The following is a 21,644-nucleotide window of genomic DNA, read 5'->3' on the forward strand; positions in this document are numbered from 1 at the left end:
CAATTTTTCTAGCAAGCTACTTCGTTCTGTTCTTGATCCCCACCAAAATGCCCTTTCTTGTGGGTGGGAGAGTGGGGTTGAGCAGTCTTAATTCCTTAGAGCAGGCAGGAGTTTTCAACTTGGGCTTCTGATAGTTTTATGCTTTCTGAAATTGTATGCTAGGCCTTTCTCTTGGATACCAATTACTCTCACCTTGCTACTATCATCTGTCTGTTGTATGTATTCTCCCAAGAGTTTTCCCATCCCAGGATTTAGGGCAAGGTACAGATTCCAGTCTTTCCATTATACTCTAATGGAATAGAGTTAAACAAATTTGAACCTCTTTTTCTTTCTATTCATTCCTTCAACAAATACAGTGTGCTATTCTAGGTACTATTCTAGGTACTATTCTAGGGGCTAGAAATATAATAATGAGCAGTCATACAATATCCTTTCTCTCTTTTATTTCTCTTCTAGTGGAGGAAAATTATGAAATAAATAAGAAACAAGCAAGGTTATTTTGGGCAGAAGTACTGTGAGGGAGGTAAAACAGGGTGGTATGACAGAGTTATGAACAAATGGAGCACTGCAGAGGTGGAAGGCTAAGACTCTTTAGTGAGCTAACATTGTAGCTGAAGCCTGAGTGTTGAGAAGAAAGTAGCCAGGAGGTGAACACACCTGGTGCAAAGGCCGTCAGCAGGAAGGAGGTTGGGTGTTTCTTGGAAATTTCCAAGCCAGGGCTTGGAGAGTACTGAGTAGAAGAGGTGAAGTTGGAGATGTATTTTATCCCAAGTGCAATGGTAAGCCATTGATGAGTTTTACAGCAGAGGTGTAACTGATCTGGTTGATATTTTAAAACAAAATCCTCTGGCTACTGTGATAAAAATGGATCGTGTAAGTTTGGAAGGTCGGGCTCAAAAAGGAGTAGGGAAAGGAATTAGCTACTGTGGCAGTCGAGGCCATAGATTATGATGACTTGGGTTGGGGTAGAGATGATATAAGTGAGAAAATTCAAGATATACTTTGGAGGTGGTGCTGATAGGGCTTGTTAATGATTTGGATATGAGTTGTGAGGAAAAAGACAAAATCAAGAACAACTCCTAGGACAGTGGTCGGTAAATTGTGGCTCGCGAGCCACATGTGGCTCGTGAGCCGTGGTTTGCCCCTCTGTTGACTAATGAGTTTGCCGACCACTGTCATATACTACCCTTTACCTCTTTGCACACAATATGCCACAATTGCCTAATCCTCACAGCTTCCAACTACACGGTAACATTTAGTCTACCAGTGGTTGGCAAACTCATTAGTCAACAGAGCCGCAGTTTGCTGACCACTGTCCTAGGAAATTAGTTTTGAACAATTGTGGGAGGCAACTGATCAATGTTTCACTTTCACATCAATGTTCCTCTCTCTTTCTGTCTCACTCTAAAATAAATAAAAGCATGTCCTTGGGTGAGAATTAAAAAACATTTATAAAGATACTGTCTGGGGATATTTGAAACATTTAAACAGTTAAGTGACAAAGTGGAGTAGCATTAGATATATGAATCTGGAGTTCAGGGATGAGGTCAGCGGTAGAGATAAGAATATGAAGTGTAAACCTTGAAGGGAAGAAAAAAAGACATCTACTAAGAAGGGCTCCTGGTGGCTAACTGGGCTCAAATTAAAAAGAACAACAACAACAGAGTCTAGCAGCCACTTCTGCACAGGGGCCTCTCATGCAAATTGCACTTCACAGAGAAGTCTGCACTGAACTGCCTACCTGTACTGTGTTTCTGCTATCTGAGTCACCATTATAGAGGAGTTCCTAGAACCCTATTTCAACCAATAGGACTGAAGCTTTCCCCATTCAATGGGAGCTTCATAGTTCCGACCAATCAGAGTGGATCTATTCCGATGAATCAAGACAGTGAGTTTTGGACCAATCAAACTGTAAGGATTTGGAGTCCTCATTTGCCTAAGAACTGACCAATCAGAGACTAGCTAATATGGACCGGGATTTCTGCCCATATTAGCCAGTCCCCCTATGGCTCTGAGCTTTTCCACTGAAAATGGAAGACTGTCTCTCCCTGGCTGAGCTAAAACACAAAAGATGCCTTTCTAGAACAGAGCGAAGCAGGCCCATGCAGAGCAGACCACTGAGGAGCAGAACAGAGATGTCCTATCTGGGACAACCTTACAGCTGTGCTGTTTTCATCCATGTTGTTTAACAATTGAGTTGTTCTGCAGTGTGCTGTTGTCACAGCCATGTCGTATCACAAAATTTCCTTCTTCACCACACGTCAAATTAGGGATTCCTGTTGGTGTTGAATTGGTGCCAAGGACAATTGGTTGACAGGAGCCAGGAGCATATAGATGGTATTTAAAACCAAGGTGGTAGGCTCAAAAATGGCCCCCAAGTATGTCTGTGTCCTAATCCCTAAACCTTAAAGGACCTATTGTGCACGAAGGTACTTGAAATATGTAAGCCTGACAACAACCACCCAAGATAGGTGTTATTATCCTCCACTTAATAGATGGGAACCCTGAGGCTTAGAGAAGTGGGATGCTTTGTTCTTATAAATAAAATAAAATTTTATTTAAGAAATAAAATGCTTTTATTTCCCAAATTGGAAAATACCTCAATTACCCATTTAAGGCCTTAGAGAATTTCTGCAAAGACTGGAGGTGGTAAAGAGTTGCACTGTGCTTTGAGAGAGGTTCTGTGTGAGCCAGGTCAGTAAGCCAGGACAAGAGGAATAGGGAAACTGAGAGAGATAGTTAAACAGCAGTTTGCAGCCATATAGTAAATACTATCTTCCCTAAACCAAGGACACTTAAGAGTAAATGGTTTGTACCTCACCCCAACCAGAGGGTAAATAGCTTAAATTCCCCCTACTGAGGGAAACAGATAGCAGAAATCCAAATAGCGCCATTTGCCAACCACACACAGGGCAGATCAAGTTAAGAGAATAAACCTAATTTTGATACATTAGCATAAAGCTGATGAACATTCTATTGAGGTCCTCTCTAAATGCCCAGCCTTTAAAACCCCTCCAAAGGAATATCCCAGCACTCCCTCTTCCTTCCAGGAGCATGTCCTCAGTAGTTTGTCCCAGAGAAGCGCCCTGAACCTGTCCCCAAGGCCCCCAGTTCTCTGACTTCTCAGTGAGCCAAAGCAGACCAGCCTAGGCTCATTTCCCCAGCCCTTTGTTTCCCAGTCCCCAGCTTTAATAAATGTCCTCTAAAATTCACCTGGGTTCCTGTTGTGAAAATTTTTCTGCACCAAGTCAAGAACCCACACACTGCCAGCTGGCCTTAGGCAAATCTGGTCAGGGCCAGGTCCCCTTTCTGGTAACATAGTCACAATAACTCCATTGTCTCTGGAGCAAGCTAGAAAGGCTGGATTGCTAAGGAATGGAAAGGAGTCAGAACCAGGAGCAATGGGCCCTGGGGTCAAGTTTGGGGGGAGGGGGGGAAGGAGGATATAGCTCTAACTTGGGAGCTAAAGTAATCTTAGGCTAGTAACCACCTATATAGTTTGTTGATACTACATTCGATCTCTAAACTCCCTCAAAAACACTTACATGAGAGAGTCTCTTCTTTTCTCACCCCTAGAGTTACACTATTAGGGGCAGCGGCCTGAACCAAGGGCATAGGATAGCCTGTTCAGCCCCAGCTGTCCATCAGTTCCCTGCATTTAGAGGTCAGTCCTGGCCGCAACTCGGCCGATGGCCAGGGAGGCTACGGAGCTCCCCAGGCCAGGAGCGCAGAGAATTGGGCAATAGGTCACTTAAAGCCAGGGGAGAGAAGGCTCCGAGAAACTACAACTCCCAGGAGCCCCTGCAGTGTCACTCGGGGGCCTGGGCCCAGTGCTACTTGAGAGAGGTCAGCCGACTCCCGCCGTACTTCACGAAAGCCGCTCGGGACAGGTAACCGGTGCGCATGCTTAATCACGTCGCAACTACTTCTTTCCCTCCAGCTGGCTTCTTCTTTTTCCGGCCTCGCCCGGGCGCGCTTTTCCTCTCCCCCCCCCCCCCCCCCCCCCCACACTCCGCCCTCTTTAGAAGGATTTTGGGGCGGGAAGGGGCAGGCCTCTGGCAAGCGCGTTCCCAGGGGTGTGGACATGCGCGGTCACGGGAGATTAAAACGGGAGGGGACTAAACACTGGGTGTGGATGGTGGCGAGGATCGGAGGAAACCTCAGCGAATAGAAGGCGCATGCGTTCTGGGGAAATGTGCTGCGAGGGTTTGGGAATTGCAGAGGGGCGGGGCGGGCGGGCGGAAATGGGCTAGAGGGCTGACGCACGCGCATTGGGCGCCAGCGCCCCGCCCCTTTTAAGGTTTCCTCCCCTCTTCGTCCTCCTTCCCCGCCCTCCGGAAGTGCACCGTCCACCCTGGGCCGGACCAGCGGCCACACCCTGCGGCAGGCCCCGCCCTTTCCCGGCTCCGCCCTCCGCTCTCCGCCCCCTCGGCTGGCGGTGGCGCTGGGTGGCTGCGCCGGTCCCGGCGGTTTCGGGGCTCCCAGCTCGGAGCGCAGAGTCGTTCCCTGAGGCGGCGGCCAGGCTATGATCGCGGGTCCCCGGCGTCCCGCTCGGACCCACCAGAGTCCCTGTTTCAGCGTGTGCCTCTGGCCGAGCGGTCTCCTCCACACCGTCCCTCTGCGCGTGTGGCAGCGGCGCTCCCGGCGCGCCCCCTCCTCTGATGGCGGCGGAGATCCAGCCCAAGCCGCTGACCCGCAAGCCGATCCTGCTGCAGCGGGTCGAGGGGTCCCAGGAGGTGGTGAATATGGCCGTGATCGTTCCCAAGGAGGAGGGCGTCATCAGCGTCTCGGAGGACAGGTACGGACCTCTGCCCCGCGGCCGCGAGGAGGGGCGGGACCGGCCGGCGGTCCCCTAACCCGCGTTGGGGGCTGTCCCTCCTAGTCGGCACCAGTGTAGACGGGCTCCCTCAAGTTTCTGTTCTAATGCGCATCCTGGTGAGGCCGGTGTCCGCGGCGCGCCGCCGCTGCGTGGCTCCGGGAAGCGGAGCTCGGACCGGGGCGTGATCTCTGGGCTTCCCAGGGGCCGGGTGACGCCCGCCGGCGCCAGGGTGGCCCTGGGGCTAACGGTATGCGGGCCCCTGGACCTTGGTCCCGCTCTGAGGACCGGAGCGGGAGAGGAAGGAGCCGCCGGACCCTGCAGGTGTGTGCGTGAGGAGGCTGCCCCCAGCTGCCTCTGCGAAAATAACTGAGGGTGTTTGAGTGCTCTGGTACAGTTCTTAGGGCTCCAAACCGAGAAAGCAAATGCCACTCTTCTCCCAGACATTCCCATCGAATCCACATCTACTAGACATCTTAAACGGAAATCAATGAGTATTGCAAGTTGTGAAAAGAGTTATTGGGGCTTCTGGCCAAAGGAAAAGTGCCTGTCAAAGAAGCGCCTTCTCTCCTTTGCCTTCCTTTTCAGAATTTGCAAGGGACCAGTGCTGCAAATAGCTCTTGAGTTCCTTCCCTTTGCTTGCTTCCTTTCTTTTTTTTTTGCTTTAATTTTGCTTAATTTGCAGAAGTGGAGTCATTTGTTCTGCCTTTAATATTCTCCCTTATTTGTCAGACAAAAGGGTTTTTTATTTAATTTAATGTCCGTTAATATGCAGATATTATGTTGACGAAGCTAATGTTCATAGGAATTCTGCTTGAATCTAGTAGTTAGGATATTTTCTGGAATTGTAGTTTTGATGATATCAACTGGCATTCTAAAAAGTTTAACACTGTAGAGGTATATGACAAGGGACTTTAACATTAAAACAGCAGGTTTTCTTAATGTAAGTTCAGATTATGCTGAGGTAGAGAATACCCTAAAATTGTAGGCAGAGATAAAGCAACAAAGTGTTCATTACTGTCTTTATAGTCATTTCAGCACTTTATTTACAATGTAGCCACAAAAAATTTTCCTGTTAGGTATATTCATATCATAGGTTCTTCAGTATAACCAGGATGAATATGTTGTGCTTGTCTACATCATACTGCAAACAAATGGCCAAATGAATTTATTTTCTGTGCAGATCCAATCGAAAAGATTGAAAACATATGTCAATTGCAAGCAGTGTGCAATAAACAGAAGAAATTCATGGCTGAAATGGAATACATTGATGTAGAAACCTTTTGAAATCCACAAAGAAGTCTATGAGTGTTTAATTTTTCAATAGAGACACAATTCTATTAAAGAGATTGCTTCTGGACCTAGAAAGTTTTTTGTTACAGAATTGTTTCTAAAGGAATATAGGATAGACATCGTTTTTCTCCATTCTGTAACTACTAGAGATGAAACTGTCAACCTGACTGCTGTTAGGAAATTCGTTAGTAAGTTGGCTGAATCAAGTAAAAGGAGAAAGGTAGTTAAACCTAGGTTCCTTTAATATTAGTTTTGAAACTTTTTGCTTTGGTTGATGGTTTGGGAGTAGAGGTAGGCTTTGAGGTTGTTTTTTTTTTTTTTTAACTTCAGAGGGATCTTAGAGGTTATTTGCTCTTAACAACTTATTTTACATATGAGAAAATTTAGGCCAGAGAATTTACCTGCCCAAATTCATGTAGCTGGTGGTAGAGCCAAACCAGCTCCTAAGTCAATCTGATTCCCATATCAGTGTGCTTATCTTGAAGGAAACAGCTTTAGTGGGGTGCATTCAAAGTATTTGGAGAAGCTGAAGTGTCATATATGAAAGAAACTTAAAGATAAATTTCATTTGATTATAGAACAAAAGCAATGTGATTTTTAGCTATATACTACCTTAATTTTCACTTTCCTAATTTATAGTGTAAGTAATAGAATTTATTATAGAGTTACGGTTAAATATAAAGCCCACTCATAAATCCAGGATTATTCTTTATGTGTATTTTATTATTACATTTTATTATGTATTTCTGTACTCACACATGAAAATAACTGTGTTATTTAGAGCCCAGTTTTGATTATGATCTTCATGAAAGGAGAATGATCTGTATTCTTGCTTTTCAAAATCTAATATCACTGTCACTAAAGATATGAAGATAGAATATTGATTTTTATCTAAACCTACAAAGTCATTTTCATTAACTGCTTCAGCCAGAAACTAGTTGTTTCATTCCCAAACTGTAAGGTTAAGACACAAATAATGTCCCCATTCCTGAGTGGCAGTGTCCCATAACCCATAAGTTCTTTTGAAACCCTGGTTTCCCTTTTGACCTCAGACTCTGGTAGCCTTTATCTATACCTTTGAAAACTTAACATTTTTCTATTTTAAACAGTATTATGGGTACTTGTCCTTTATCTTGTCCATAAGTTTCCTAAGGTGCTATGTGCATCTTTTTTTTTTTTTTTTAAGAAAAATTGATTCTTTAATAATCAATGCTGGAAAAACCAGTTAGTCATTTGGATAAAAAAAAAAAAATAAAGCTCAGTGTCATCCTTAATTCTTAATCTGTATTCCAGATGGTACAATTACTTAAAGGTAAAAATTGCATAAAAATGCTAGAAAAAAACATGGATAACTTGGACAATAAATCATGAAGATATTTCTAAGTTTGGAAATATCCCCAGACACCATAAATTTTTAAAAAATAAATTTCACCTCTTAAAAATTTTACTTTAAACTTGACTATTTAAAAATTTAATTTTTTTAAATGAGAAAAACCTCCAGCTAAAGTCCAAAGGCAAATGACAAAGTGAGAGAAAACATTTGCAACATATATGATAAAGACTAGTTTCCTTTGTGGCATACTTTAATAAAATATAGGATTATTCATAGAAAGGAAATAAAAATGGCCGATAAACTTAATACTAATTAAAGAAGAGTAAATTAAATCAACAAGGAAATACCATGTTTCACCTATCAGATTGGCAAACACTTTTTAAAAAATTGAATTTCTTGGGGTAATATGTGTGTCTTATTCATTGTATTATCTTTGGGGTCTAGTATCCTGTTTGGCACACAGTAGGCCCTCAATAAACATTCACTGTCAGTGACTGATAGACTTATGTTGTTCCTGAAAGCATAGCATCTTAACTATTGTAGACGTTAAAAAAAATATTTTTATTGATTTTAAAGAGGAAGGGAGAGAGATGGAAACATTAGTGATGAGAGAGAATCATTGATTGGCTGCCTCCTGCATGCCCCACACTGGGGATGGAGTCCACAACCCAGGCATGTGCCCTGACCGGGAATGGAACCAGGACCTCTTTGTTCATAGGTCGATGCTTAGCCATTGAGCCACACCAGCTGGGCTATTGTAGACATTTGATTGACATTTATTGAGTGAAGTTTATGACCACCTATAAAGCACTGTGTGGACAGATATATACACTTGTGGGAAAAAGTTTGGAGTGGGTGGTCTAAAAACTTTGGAAGTCCATGCATTACATCATTCATTCCATCAACAAACGTGGGTTTCTATTGTGTTTCAAGCACATGTGCACACTACATTGGTGAAAATGACATGGTTCTTTCAGGAAATTTTAGAAGATAATATAACCACAACCTCTAAGATTCATTATTGAAAAAAGAATTTTCAGATGTGCAAGAGTGGTTGGATTCCATAGTTCTTGTTCTCTACATTTTACTTTTCTTTATTTTTGGTCGGTTGCCTCTTGTATGCATCCTAACCAGGGACCAAACCTGAAACCTGGGCATGCGCCCTGATTGGGAATTGAACCGGTGACCTTTCAGTGCCCAGGATGATGCTCAACCAACTGAACCACACCAGCAGAGGGTTCTAAAGAAAGGTAAAATGGTTCCATAGTGGACTGATAATGTTTTAATCTGCAGGCTCAAGAGTGGATAAAACTGTACCCTGAATCCACCTTAGCACAGTTAAAGAATGCCTGGAACTTAACTGGATACCAAGGGAAGAAATATAAGATATATAAAACAATCTGACTTAAGGGATAGATTTCTGTTGCTATCATAGAACAGAGCTTGTTCCACTGGCTTGTTCTGTTGCTATCATAGAACATAGCTTATTCCATTGGCCTTTTCTGGGTATCTCTGCTTTAGCTTTAATTGGGTTCTATCTCTGAAGGACAAGCCCAACTTTGGTACTTTGGGTTCCTCATTTTCCAGCTTCTTTCTGGACTGTCTTTTCTGAGTGAACGCCATTTTAACATTACTTGCCATTTTAACATTTCTTGCATAGGAGCTTCCTCCCTGACATCTTAGCTCAAATTTGTTTAAGACTGATGTCTTGTGTGCAGCTTACCACGGGCTTCCTTGTCTAGTGGCAGCTTCTTCTCCAAGTGTGGAAGGCAGGAGAGACTTCTGTAGGATCCAGCCCCTCCAGACCTTTATCTTTGTAAATTCTTTATAGGCATATCTTAATACAAGTCAACAATCTTAGCATTCATACAGAGAGTTTTTAGTAACTAGATAGTTAGTATTAGACAATTACAGAAAATTGTTCCTTTACCAGGAGTCTATACCCATGCAATAGGTAAAAGGGGGCTTTTATCTCAATAAAAGGAGATGTGCTAAATCAAAACAGTTACAAACATTGTCCTCTGGGGTTGTCCTCTGTTTGTGGTGGTTAGAGAGGAGCTCTGTTCCAGATGGGTCTTGCAGGATGAATAGTTCATGTGAAAAAGCTAGAGTAGAGGAAAGGGCATTCTAGTAGAGGAGGAAGAGAAAACTCCCTTTCATTAGAGGCACTAGAATGGACTGGTTAAGAGTATACTCAGGAGCCAGTATGCTTGAATTCAGAATCCAGCTGTGTCACACTTTGAAGAATCTGGAACATTATTGTCTCCAGATGAATAACTATAATAGCGAAAATTCACAAAACCTCTGGGTGCAATAATTTGGAATTCTTTTTTGGATAAAAGGCCCTGAGGAGGTGGTGGTGGGTTATAGGGTAGGAGATTCTGGGGAATTACCTCCTTATATTCTGACTTTATTCGGGACCAATTTATGCAACATGGCTGTATTCTGCAAGCCTGGAAGGCAGGCAGAACTTGCAGGTAAAAGGGAGTGAGTTTTTTTTTTTTTACCTCCTATAAAGTGATCTGATTCCCAGTGCTTAGCTCAAAGGAGATAGGCAATATATGTCCATTGAATGAAATCAAACACTGGCTGATTAATCATCTGTTTGGAATGGGATTCCAAAGCAGAATGCCACAATTAGCCTAGGAATTCCCTAACGCAAAAACAAACAAACAAAAAAAAAACTTTCCTTGTGCAACTTTAATAAGCAGTCTCTCTCTCTCTCTCTCTCTTTTTTTTTAAGGGCAGGGGCATCCTCATTCAAACCTTTCATTTAGTCGTTAGTAAAAATTAACTCAGTGGTGTAATAAACTCACAAATAGGACCAAAAAGGAAAAAAAAAAAGTCATTTACTTGTCTCCTGGCAGGGAGTACTGCAGTGTGCTGTGTGCCTTTAATTTAAGGATTCTTGGAAAAGAACTGGGACTGGGAGTCTGATTTAACTGTATACTACATTGACTTTGGACATTTCCTAGGGCATCTCATCACTCTAAGCCTCAGTTTCTTCATCTAACAAAGGAGAGCATAGCATTTCTTAGCTGTGACTGTCACTATGATTTGCTCACATAATGACTAGGTAAGTGTAATTTCTCTGCATCGCATCATCCTAAAACCTCAAATGGTGAAAAGTGCACAGAGGGCAGAAGTGGTACGCACTTTGTGAGGCAACTGTAAGATGTATTTCTGAGCCTTGGGATGGCAGCAGTTATTTATTCCTGGATGAAATATTGAAGAGGTGTTTGTTTTGTATTGGTACCTGATACCTGGTTGAACTGGATTCACTACATTTCTACTTCTTGATGAATACTTTCATTTCAAATACTGAGTAGTTGAGCTCTGGGTTGTTTGCAGGCCCCCAAGTAGGGCCTGGGTTGTCTTGAGTAATGCTTTTGAAACTTTTTTGATCACAAATCATAGTGAGAAATGTATTTAGCATTGCTATCCAAGACACACACTTTGACACATACACACATATATAACTGAAACAAAAGTTATATAAAATGGTATCTTTTTTTTTTTTAAAATCCTTACCCAAGGATATGTTTTTAATTGATTTGAGAGAGAGAGAGAGAGAGAGAGAGAGAGAGAGAGAGAGAGAGAAACATAGATCATTGATCTGTTGCCTCCCATATGCACCCCAAGTAGGGATCAAACCCACAACCTAGGTATGTGCCCTGACCAAGAATTGAACTTGAAAGCTTCCAGTGTACCTGATGACACTCTAACCAACTGAGCCACTAAAATGCCATCTTTTTATTAGGAGCTGCATTGCCGGTATTTTCTGTTCTATTGTAGCCTTTTAGAAATCATGGTTGTAATTCATTCAGTGGATTTCATGATATGTAATGGGTTGAGAACAATAGTTTTAAATACAGTACATTAGAGCAGCGATTTTCAACCAGTGTGCTGCAAGAGTTTTTAAAACATGCAATACCTACTATTTAGTCAGGGGCACTGACCTCTTTTTCCTTAGATTGTCAAGTAAAAAAATGATATCAGCCAGCACAATAATAGCAATCTGATGGGAATGAATCAAAATTATAGGTATTTTTTGTCAGATCGGCAAAAAATAGAATGTATTTTTGGTGTGCCACAATTTTAGTAATTAGTTTATATGTGCCATGAAATGAAACAGGTTGAAAATTGCTGCCTTAGAGAAACTGTTGAAGTTTTGTACCCTCTTTCTCTCTGTTTGTAATTTTAGTGTTCTAAAAGATGGAAATGCAGTTCAACTTAAGGACCCTCACTCCAGCCTGACTTATCCCTCGCCTTTCTGTATTCCCATGGGGATCATCATAAAATTGACCTTGTCTCACTAGAAGGCTCCAAGTCAGAAGAAAATAAGATAAGCTCTTTTAGCCCAGAGTCAGAGAGAGTTCAGCAAAAAACAGGAGTGCCTGTGTTTTGGCTTCCTGTCTTCATTTATTACTGAGTTAGGACTCAGAAATGATGTCTCATGTAAGTTATAAATGTCAGTTGTTAACCTCTCTGTATAACTATATTTTTTAATTGGGCAGATTTACCTATAATATGGAGCTGGTTAGGGATTTTAATCATTTTCCATTAGTTATTAAAGGTTTTAAAAATATATTTTTATTGCTTTTTAGAAAGAGAGGAAGGGAGAGGGATAGAGAGATAAAAATATAAATGAGAGAAACATCGAAAGGCTGCCTCCTACATGCCCCTTCTGGGGATTGAGCCTGAAACCTGAGCATTGTGCCCTGACCTGGAATCTAATAAGTAACCTCTTGGTTCATGGGTCAATAATGCTCAACCACTTAGCCACACTGGCCAGGCTAGTTATTAAATTTTTTTAGCTTTTCAATTTCTGAGGATCAGCTTATATCTTCAGTAATCATAACAGTAATCCTCAGGTATGTTTACATTTTAAATAAAGATAATATAACCATAATAAAGAATAATTGCTTATTAACCTCTTAGCACAATGACTAATTGTACTTTTATATTCTTGCCCCCACTTAAAATTGAGCCACCAGCTATCTAATCTTTAACCATCATTTTGAGAGGCGGTGTATTTTCCTTTTCCTCAGTATTTACTTATTTATCTAATGTTTGTGCTATTATGAACTTGGCCCTGGATTTTCCGTCATGAACAAGGCAGCCCTCTCTCAAGGTGCTGATAATGTGGTAGGTACATAGTCATTTATCTGTCACTTATTTTTGGCTATTTACATTATTTTCAGTTTTATAAGTGTTATAATGAACATTGTTGTGCATGTAGATGTTTTTTCCCCTGATTTTTAGATTATTTCTTCAGGAAAAATTGTAAGAAGATTGCCGTACTGCTTTTAAAAAGATTTGTGGCACATATAATATTTATAGTGACATATGAGAATATGAGTTCTGCCACATCTGACCAGCCATGGTTATTATTATTTAAAAATTCTTTAGAATTTACTTGATAGTGGTACTTCATTGATACTTAATATGTATGTTTTGATTAACTAGTGAATATTTTCCTATTTACTTGTTTGCTTGTTCTTTTCCTTTTGTGAATTGTTTTATTCCTGTCCTTTGCCCATTTATCCATTGAATCATCTCGGCTCTTTGAACAATTTCTTGTATATACATTCCATACATATAGTAAGGATGTTAACACTACATCTATTAAAATCCAGGTAAAGTCTTATACTCTATTGTTTGCCTTTTTTTACATAGAAAACATTTACTTTTAATTTAACCATGTACTCTTTTTAAATTGAAAAATTTTCATCATTATTTTTTAAAGTAATTCTTTATCCAGAGATTCATTGAATGTTTATTTTTCTTTCATCTTAGTTATATAATTTGGTGAAAAAACTTGTTCATTTATTTGGACTGTATTTTACTGGTTGGTATAAATTGAAGATTCTAATGATTTTTTAAAATTTTACTGTTGAATTACTTAAAAATCATTTATTGAATGGCCCTTATGCTTCATATTTATTTGTAAAATTACCTTAATCTCAACATTAAATTCTCATAATTAACAGGGCCTACTGTGGGTTCTGTTATGTTTTGAGGATCTTTGCTTTTTTAAATACTAGTTCCATACTTTTAATTATTCTAGCTAATGAGTTGTTCTTGACTGCTTGCCGTTTTGTGTCTACAATAATAGCCTGAATCTCTCTGGCCAGGTCAGTGAGTTAATGGGAGAGGAATCACTTGACTCCAGATGATTGGCTCTTTCCCACACTTTAGAATTTCAGAGTCTCAGTTTCTGCATCTGTAAATTGGGAATAATGTTTCTTCCTAGAGTTGTTGGGAGGTTTGCATGAAATCATATTTCCTGCGTTACCTGTCATTGTTCTTGGAGCATATATGTTCAGTAGAAGTTTTATGTTTTGTTTATGATATCACTATGCCTCTCAGTAGGCAAGTTTTTTTCTGTTGCTGTGGTTCCATTAAGGACTGTTTTAAGAATCTACCCTGGGTACACAAATGGGCGGGGCTGTTGAATTTTTATTTGCTTTTGTATAGTTCTGAGCCCCTTTAGTTCTCTGGATATATAAGGGTGGGGTTACTCTGTCATGTTTTTACTGCCACTTCTGAAACTTACCCTGTGAGAGCCAGTGGTCAGGAGAGGTGTATAGCAGGGGGGTGCTTTGTTCTCCTTTGCAGGCTTTTATCTCTCTCTCCATTTGCCACCTTGTCTTGCAGTGGTGTGTCCATTGTCCTCACTAGTTTGCTGGAGGGCAGGACTGTGTCTTCCATAGGGAGTATGTTGAGGTAGGGATGAAATTCTAAGGAAGCCGTGCTCAACTGGAAGCCTGGGCTTTGTAAACTAGCAACTAATGGGCCAAAGTCCCTCTGGAACAGATTTTGTCCATACACAATGTTTTTAGAAGTTTGAATGAATGGCCAAGGTTTAAATCTCTGGATTTCACATGAAAGTCCATTCTTATATATGTGGAAAAGTGAGGTTAAAGCTGGTGGCAAATACCAGATGGATTTGTTGAGAAAATGGGTCAAAATTTTGAAACAGTTATTTGATATGCACTTTAGCTAGGAGAGTGCCACAATTTGAGAATTAAGTAACCATAATACAAAAGAAATACGTGTTTTTTTTAAAATCCTTGCTTGAGGAAATTTTTTCCATTGATTTTTCAGAGAGAGTGGAAAGGAGGGGGGAAGTAGGAGATAGAGAGAGAGGGGAGAGAAAGAAAACATCAGTGTGAGAGAGACACATAGTTTGGTTGCCTCCCACATGAGTCCCCACCGGAGCTAGGGATTAAACCTGCAACCCAGATACGTGCCCTTGATTGGGAATGGAACCAGTGACCCTTCAGTGCCCAGGCCGATGCTCTAACCACTGAACCATACCAGCCAGGGTGAAACAAAGTTTTAAGGTTAAGAAAAAAGTTAGCTACTTGGTAATTTATTTCCCATAGGGAATGATTAATTCATATATCACAGCTGAAGTTTTGAATATTTGAATGCAAAATCTCAGGTATAGTTACATTTAAAAAATAATTATACTTCTTTTTAAGGTGATAGTACATGCCTATGTAAAAATCATAAAGGCTATCCTGAGAAGAGTTAAGCTTCCTCCCACTTGTGGGTTTCAAGATTTTGTGAAAGGAAAACTGATAGGATTTGCACATGTTCTGACAGTACCCTGATACGGATCTCTGTGGGCACTTCTGCTTTAGCAGCTATAAACTTTTACTTGTAGAACTGCTCTGGGGATTAGCATGTGGCTGCTTCTTCCTCCCTCAGCACACTTTTCATGTATTTATCAAAACACTTCCTCACATGCATTGGAATTTTTTATTTGTCTTATGCTGTGGTCTCCTCATCCCTGTTTCTCAAGGCCTCTAGCTCAGGACTTGGAACATAATAGGCAAAACTGGAACAATAGAATTTTGTGTTATGTGTTAGTTCACAGTGAGGGAGAGGGTCACTGCAAACAAGTCGCCTTCTAATAATGTGTAATGGTGGAGTCTCTTAGGTTTTCTTGGTACTGTGAACAGAAATCAGCTTTGGCGTTTCCTGGGAGGAAGCTCAAGTATCTTGCACAATACAAGGACAGACATGCATTTGGGCCTTAGGAATAGAACTAAAAACTGGAGCATATGAAGAACTAGGAAGTTCCCTCTCCTCATGGTTTTCTGTCTGCTCCATTCTTCTCTCTTGCTCACACTGACTTCCTGTGTTTCTTACTTAGTAGTCCACATGGCAGAACATGGCTGCCAGCTGCTTCTGAATTTTACCTGTTACAATCTAGATAGGCAGGGAGAGATTAACATCAGGCTACCAGTCCCAGATCTAGCCAGGGTCAGCTGTCCACTCTGAGATTGTGGCCAGAAGTGTGGTCATGTTGCAGGCATATGGCAATCACTATTAAGCCTGTGTATGGGGGGAGGGAGGGTAAGTCTCAGGAAACAGATGAAGGTTAACAATTCAGGATGTGGCCACTGGGTGGTGTGGGCATGAGATGAGCCGATGCCCTTGTAGCTTGGTATGTTGGTTATTGCTCTAGTAGCAGCAGAATAATGAGCACTGACTCTTGCTTTTCTCGTGACTTTCATTGCCCTGTTTTCTTTGAAATCTGTTCATATAGCACTTGACATGTTTCAGATAACCATTTTCTCCTCATTTGCTGATTTGACATGTGGACCTCTATTTTCCTTTAGTAAATATAAAGTGAGGAATGGGTAGGTATTTCACTATGAAAGCTTGCTGAGCAAAAGGCATTGTGATGTGACAAATTTCTGAACTAATAATTAGAGTCCATATGGTAACCATATTTTCTAAACTCCAAATCAAAACACATGGTGAAATAAGAAATTTTTTTTTCTGTTTAAAATATAATATTTAATTATACATTTAACAAACAAATTTTAAAAAATGACATAAAACTAGATTCTTAAGCACACATGGACACAGTATGCATCCTATTTCAGGGATGAGGCTGAAAAAATTCAAGGATATTAACAGTATATAATAATAGCTAACATTTACTGAGTGCATCCCATGCGCCAGGCCCTGTGTTAAGCCCTTTATATGCCTTTTCTTATTTAATCCTCAAGAAGATTTTATGAAGCTAGTGTTTTACTCTGATTTGAAAGGTGAGGGATCAGATGTCTGTGCACCCTGGTTCATCTGTCTCCAAAGCCTTTCCATTCATTCTCACGGTGCTACCCATCTCTCACTCTAAGAAGATATAGAAGGACCAGTATGTAGCCTTCTTGGAAATCACAACAGGCTAACCTAGTTTTTCAGAGGAAAAGCTAGCTTTTCAGTTAACCAATCAACAACTGACAGTACTAATTAAGTAGAAAGAGTATAGACATCCATTTTTACACCTTTGTGATGCCCCTTTTTTCTTTTTTTACCTGCTGTAAGTATTGGTATTACAAAATTGTAGATATGACTGAGTACTACTCAGGAAGACTGTGCATTTATTGATGGAAAACAGGGTCTGTGAATGAGGAAGGCCTTGTAGGCTGAGTGGGGGCATTTTTCAGTTAGGCTTAACCAAGTACAGGCTTCTTTCTCTCACCTAACAAAACATCTGGAGATAGGTGGTCTTTATCTCTTTCTATTCTGCCATCTCCAGCATGTGGCTTTCATCCTTATGGTTGAATATGGCTCTTTGGCTTTCAGCTTCACATCTGGTCATAACTTTTATTAAACTGATTATAACTCTTCCCCTTACACCCAACTCTGCCACTCTACTAGTATTACAGGACTGCCTTTGCTTGGAACACATTCCCAGATTGGCCTGAATGCTGTAATCTAAATCCTGATATCTGGGATGTGTGGTTTCTTAAGTTCATGAATATAGACCTGAGACTTTATGATTAATGTATGTAAGTGCTTTGGCCATGGACCACTCTAAAGTTAATCAATTAATCTGGTAAATAGAAATATCAGAAAGTTTGTCAATTCTTGACAGCCTTTTAGAATCACCTGAAGTCATTCATTTGCTTTTCTTGTTTAGATGCCAGATATTGAACTGCTAGAAGAATTTGTAAATACACAACCACCATGTTTTTTTTTTCCTCTTTTTTTAATATATTTTATTGATTTTTTACAGAGAGGAAGAGAGAGGGATAGAGAGCTAGAAATATCGATGAGAGAGAAACATCGACCAGCTGCCTCCTGCACACCCCCTACCTGGGATGTGCCCGCAACCAATGTACATGCCCTTGACCGGAATCGAACCTGGGACCTTTCAGTCCACAGACCGATGCTCTATCCACTGAGCCAAACCGATTTTGGCGATGTTTTCTAAACTTGCATTATGTTTTCTACTATTTTTGTTCCAGAATATCTGAAGCATAAGTTCCCCTGTGGGGGTTTAAGTTAGAGGTGTGATGAGCTAGTGATGCTTTCAGTCCTTAGAGTTGCCTGGTAGGGCTGAGAGCAGCTGGAGCCTCAGGGCTGTGTGCTTTCGGCTGGGAAAACCCCTGACTAGTTACTCAGAGTGCTGTAAAAAGGTTGGGAAGCCCTTCTCTGGGGACATTCAAGACTTTTATGTTGTATGTAAAACAACCAAATCATAAAATCTGGCCATATTTTCTCAGTGACATTTTGAGTAAGATATTGAAGGATGTTTTCTTTACATTATAATGTGACTAATTTGCCCCAAATTAGTAGAATTATAGAATTGTTCATGGGCTATTGTCAAGCAGTGTCCTCTGGTAGAAAGAGTATAAGAGAGGGAATTGTAGGACCTACATTAAAACCACGCTTTTATCACTTAGTCTTCCTGTGAAAATTATTTGTAAAGCAGTTAGGGGTCACAGACTCACATGGCCATGGGCACCAGAGGGAAGCAGCATGCTTTGAGAATAATAATTTATAACTGGTTGGGGTATCAGTGTCAATAGTATAAGAGGGAATAATGGGGATTGTAGCAAACTAGAGAGTGTTTGCCTAATGGAAGAGAACAGCTGCTTCTCAACTCTTCGCTGGATTTTTCAATAACTACTAGAAATCCAGATTTTCATGTGAAGCCATTTAATTTTTAGACTTAGTGCAAAAATGTTTTAAAAAACTTTTCAAGCCAAGCAAAATACCCACATGGGCTGGAATCCATCTTTTGTGTTATAAACATTACTTTCTTTTGAAAATAATGCATGGCAATTTGTAACATTTATTGGCAAAGTTTCCATTTAGTTTCAGTGTTTATATTAGAATTGCCCCCTTCATTTTGTCCCCTCAGAAATTTCTGCTTCATGTTCTTCACTGAAAGGTTCTTCCCTGAACATGTTGAGAGGAGCATCTCATTATGACCCTGCCTCTGTCAAATAGAAACTCTTGAAGAGAGGCTCTTTTAGTAGTTAGGATCAGATTAAGTCATAACTTCTATTTAAGAAACAGTCATGCACCCAAAAGCCTAAGGGAAGGGGAGTTTACAGTGAGCTTATAGGACAAAGGGAATGTGGCTGAGCCTTATGATGCCAAGGCTTGGGAATAGGAGAGACTTGAGGACTATGTAGAGCTGTATTAGCTGATGTGGTAGCCATTAGCCAGGTGTGGCCATTTAAGTTTAATTAAAATGAAATAAAATTAAAAATCCTTTAGTAGCTCCAGCTACATTTCAAGTGCTCAGACACCACATGCAAATAGTGGCTACATATTAGTACAGATAATAGAAAGTTTCCATCATTGCATAAACTTCTGTTCGGCAGTGTAGATAGAGGAGCATGAAGTGGGAGGTCTAGGCAGGCGTCCTCAAACTACGGCCCGCGGGCCACATGCGGGTGTTTTTGCTGTTTTGTTTTTTTACTTCAAAATAAGATATGTGCACTGTGCATAGGAATTTGTTCACAGTTTTTTTTTAAACTATAGTCCGGCCCTCCAGTGGTCTGAAGGACAGTGAACTGGCCCCCTGTTTAAAAAGTTTGAGGACCCCTGAGTTAAAGGTTAAACTAAATGATGGTGGTGCCTGAACGGAAACATTGGCATTGGAGCACGTTGAGAAGGATTTCAGAGTTACTGAGGCAAGTTACCCTTGGGGAGGCAGCATTGTGCAGGGGTTAAGAATGAGGATTGGGACCTCCTAATATAAGGGAGAAGATTTGACTTTAGGTGGTGGGCACACGGTGCAATATACAGATCTTGTAACATCGAAACCCACACCTGGTTCATGCTGACTGTATCACCCCAATTAATTTAATAAATAAATATTTAAAAAAGAGTGAGAATTGGTGTCAGATTTGAGTCCCTGCTCTATCATTTATTAACTGTATATTCTTAGTCAAGTTAATTAAGGCTCCTAGACTGGCAAATGAGGATTATTGAAGCCTTAGGAATGGATGTTATAATCCAGGGAAAATAGGTAGAATGAAAAACTAAAAATGGATCTGCCATTTGACCCAGTAATACCACTTCTAGGAATATATCCCAAGAAAACAGAAACACCAATCAGAAAGGATATATGCACCCCTATATTCATAGCAGCACAATTCACCATAGCTAAGATTTGGAAACGCCTAAGTGCCCATCAGCAGATGAGTGGATTAGAGAACTATGGTACATCTACACAATGGAATACTACGCTGCTATAAAAAAGAAGGAATTCTTACCATTTGCAGCAGCATGGATGGAACTGGAGAGCATTATGCTAAGTGAAATAAGCCAGGCAGTGAAAGAAAAATACCACATGATCTCACTCATTTATGGATAATAAAGAACATTATAAACTGATGAACAAAAAGATAGATACAGAGGCAGAGAAGCATCGAACAGACTGTCAAATTACAGCAGGAAGGCTGGGGAGTGTTGTGTGTGGGGGGGTAAGAGATCAAACAAAGGACTTGTATGCATGCATGTAAGCACGACCAATGGACACAAGACACTGGGGGGGGGGGGGAGGTGAGGGCATGTGCTGGGGGGTAGGGGAGACCAGGGGAAGGTCAATGGGGAAAAAAAGGAGACATATGTACTACTATTTGTAATACTTTAAACAATAAAATAAAAATTAAAAAAAAAAAGAAAAAGGAAAAGGAGGAGGATTAGCAGTAAGATCATAGAAAATGCTGGGAAAGGTTGCAGGGAGGAATGTTAGTTGGGGAAGATGTCAGAAAGAGATGGATGCTAACCAAGTTTCTAAAGATGAGTGGATTCTGGATTTTAGAATTGGGCAGTGTCCAGTGAAATGGAATTTATCTCAATAGGTTATGAGAATTAGGGGATGACTCATGTAAGGATTTAGTAAAGAGCCTGATATGTAGTGAACACTGAGTAGATGTTAGTTCTTGTTATTAAGAATCCATCCTTGCCCTAGCTGGTTTGGCTCAGTGGATAGAGCGTTGGCCTGTGGACTGAAGGGTCCCAGGTTTGATTCCGGTCAAAGGCACATGCCAGGGTTGCCAGCTCGATCCCCATGCCAGGGTTGCCAGCTCGATCCCCAGTATGGGGTGTGCGGGAGGCAGCCAATCAATGATTCTCTCTCATTATTGATGTTTTTTTTTTCTCTCTCTCTCCCTCTAAAATCAATTTAAAAAAATATATATATATAAAGAAAATAATCCATCCTTGAAAAGTGAAAGTTCCATATCAAATAATTGAGAATCATGGTGGATGTGGATTGTACAAAGGAGGATTAAAAACTAATTAAAACTTAAGGGCACCCTGACAGAAATTTTGAATGTGAAGAAAATAATTTTGATTGTAAGTGAAAAAATGTTGCTTTTATATACACAATTATTACTTATGGAACTCATTACTCAGAGTCTTATAGAGAAATACATTTAATAAAGTTTAGAATAGTTGGATTCAGAAATGATAAATCCACACTGGACAATTGAGGAGGATGCTGGGGGTATTTGGTGCATCCAAGAGAGGATACCAAAAATGTGGCTCAGTGGTTGAGCATTGACCTATGAACAAGGGGATGTCATGGTTGGATTCCCAGTCACAGGATAGGCTTGGGTTGGGGGTTCCATCCCCAGTAGGGGGTGTGCAGAAGGCAGCCAATCTACGATTCTCTCTCATGGTTGATGTTTCTATCTCTCCCTCTTCCTCTCTCTGAAATAAATTTAAAAAATGTATATTTAAAAATGCAGGAGCCATTTTAAATGTTCTCACTGGGGACTAATGGCCACATGCCTTACAGCAGGGGTGGGTAACATCTGGCCCCCAGGCCATTATAAGGCCCCCAAAATAATTTGGTCTGGTCCTGCCAAGGCATTAGGGATAAGTTCATTAAATGTTTGACCAAATATAGCAGGCTAATTTTGAAGTTGA

General features: G+C 40.6%; 1 protein-coding gene across 1 annotated transcript in view; it reads left to right on the forward strand.

Moving 5' to 3' along the window:
• The first annotated feature begins 4,287 nt into the window (after nt 1-4,287).
• The window catches only part of WDFY2 (WD repeat and FYVE domain containing 2), a 224,106-nt gene continuing 206,749 nt past the window's right edge, over nt 4,288-21,644 (forward strand). Inside the window, exon 1 of the mRNA XM_079778649.1 lies at nt 4,288-4,798. Coding sequence (XP_079634775.1) covers nt 4,662-4,798 — 137 coding nt within the window. The 5' untranslated portion in view covers nt 4,288-4,661. The remainder of the gene's footprint in view (nt 4,799-21,644) is intronic.

Source organism: Cnephaeus nilssonii (genome assembly GCF_951640355.1).
Source record: "Cnephaeus nilssonii genome assembly, chromosome: 8".
NCBI lineage: Eukaryota > Metazoa > Chordata > Mammalia > Chiroptera > Vespertilionidae > Cnephaeus > Cnephaeus nilssonii.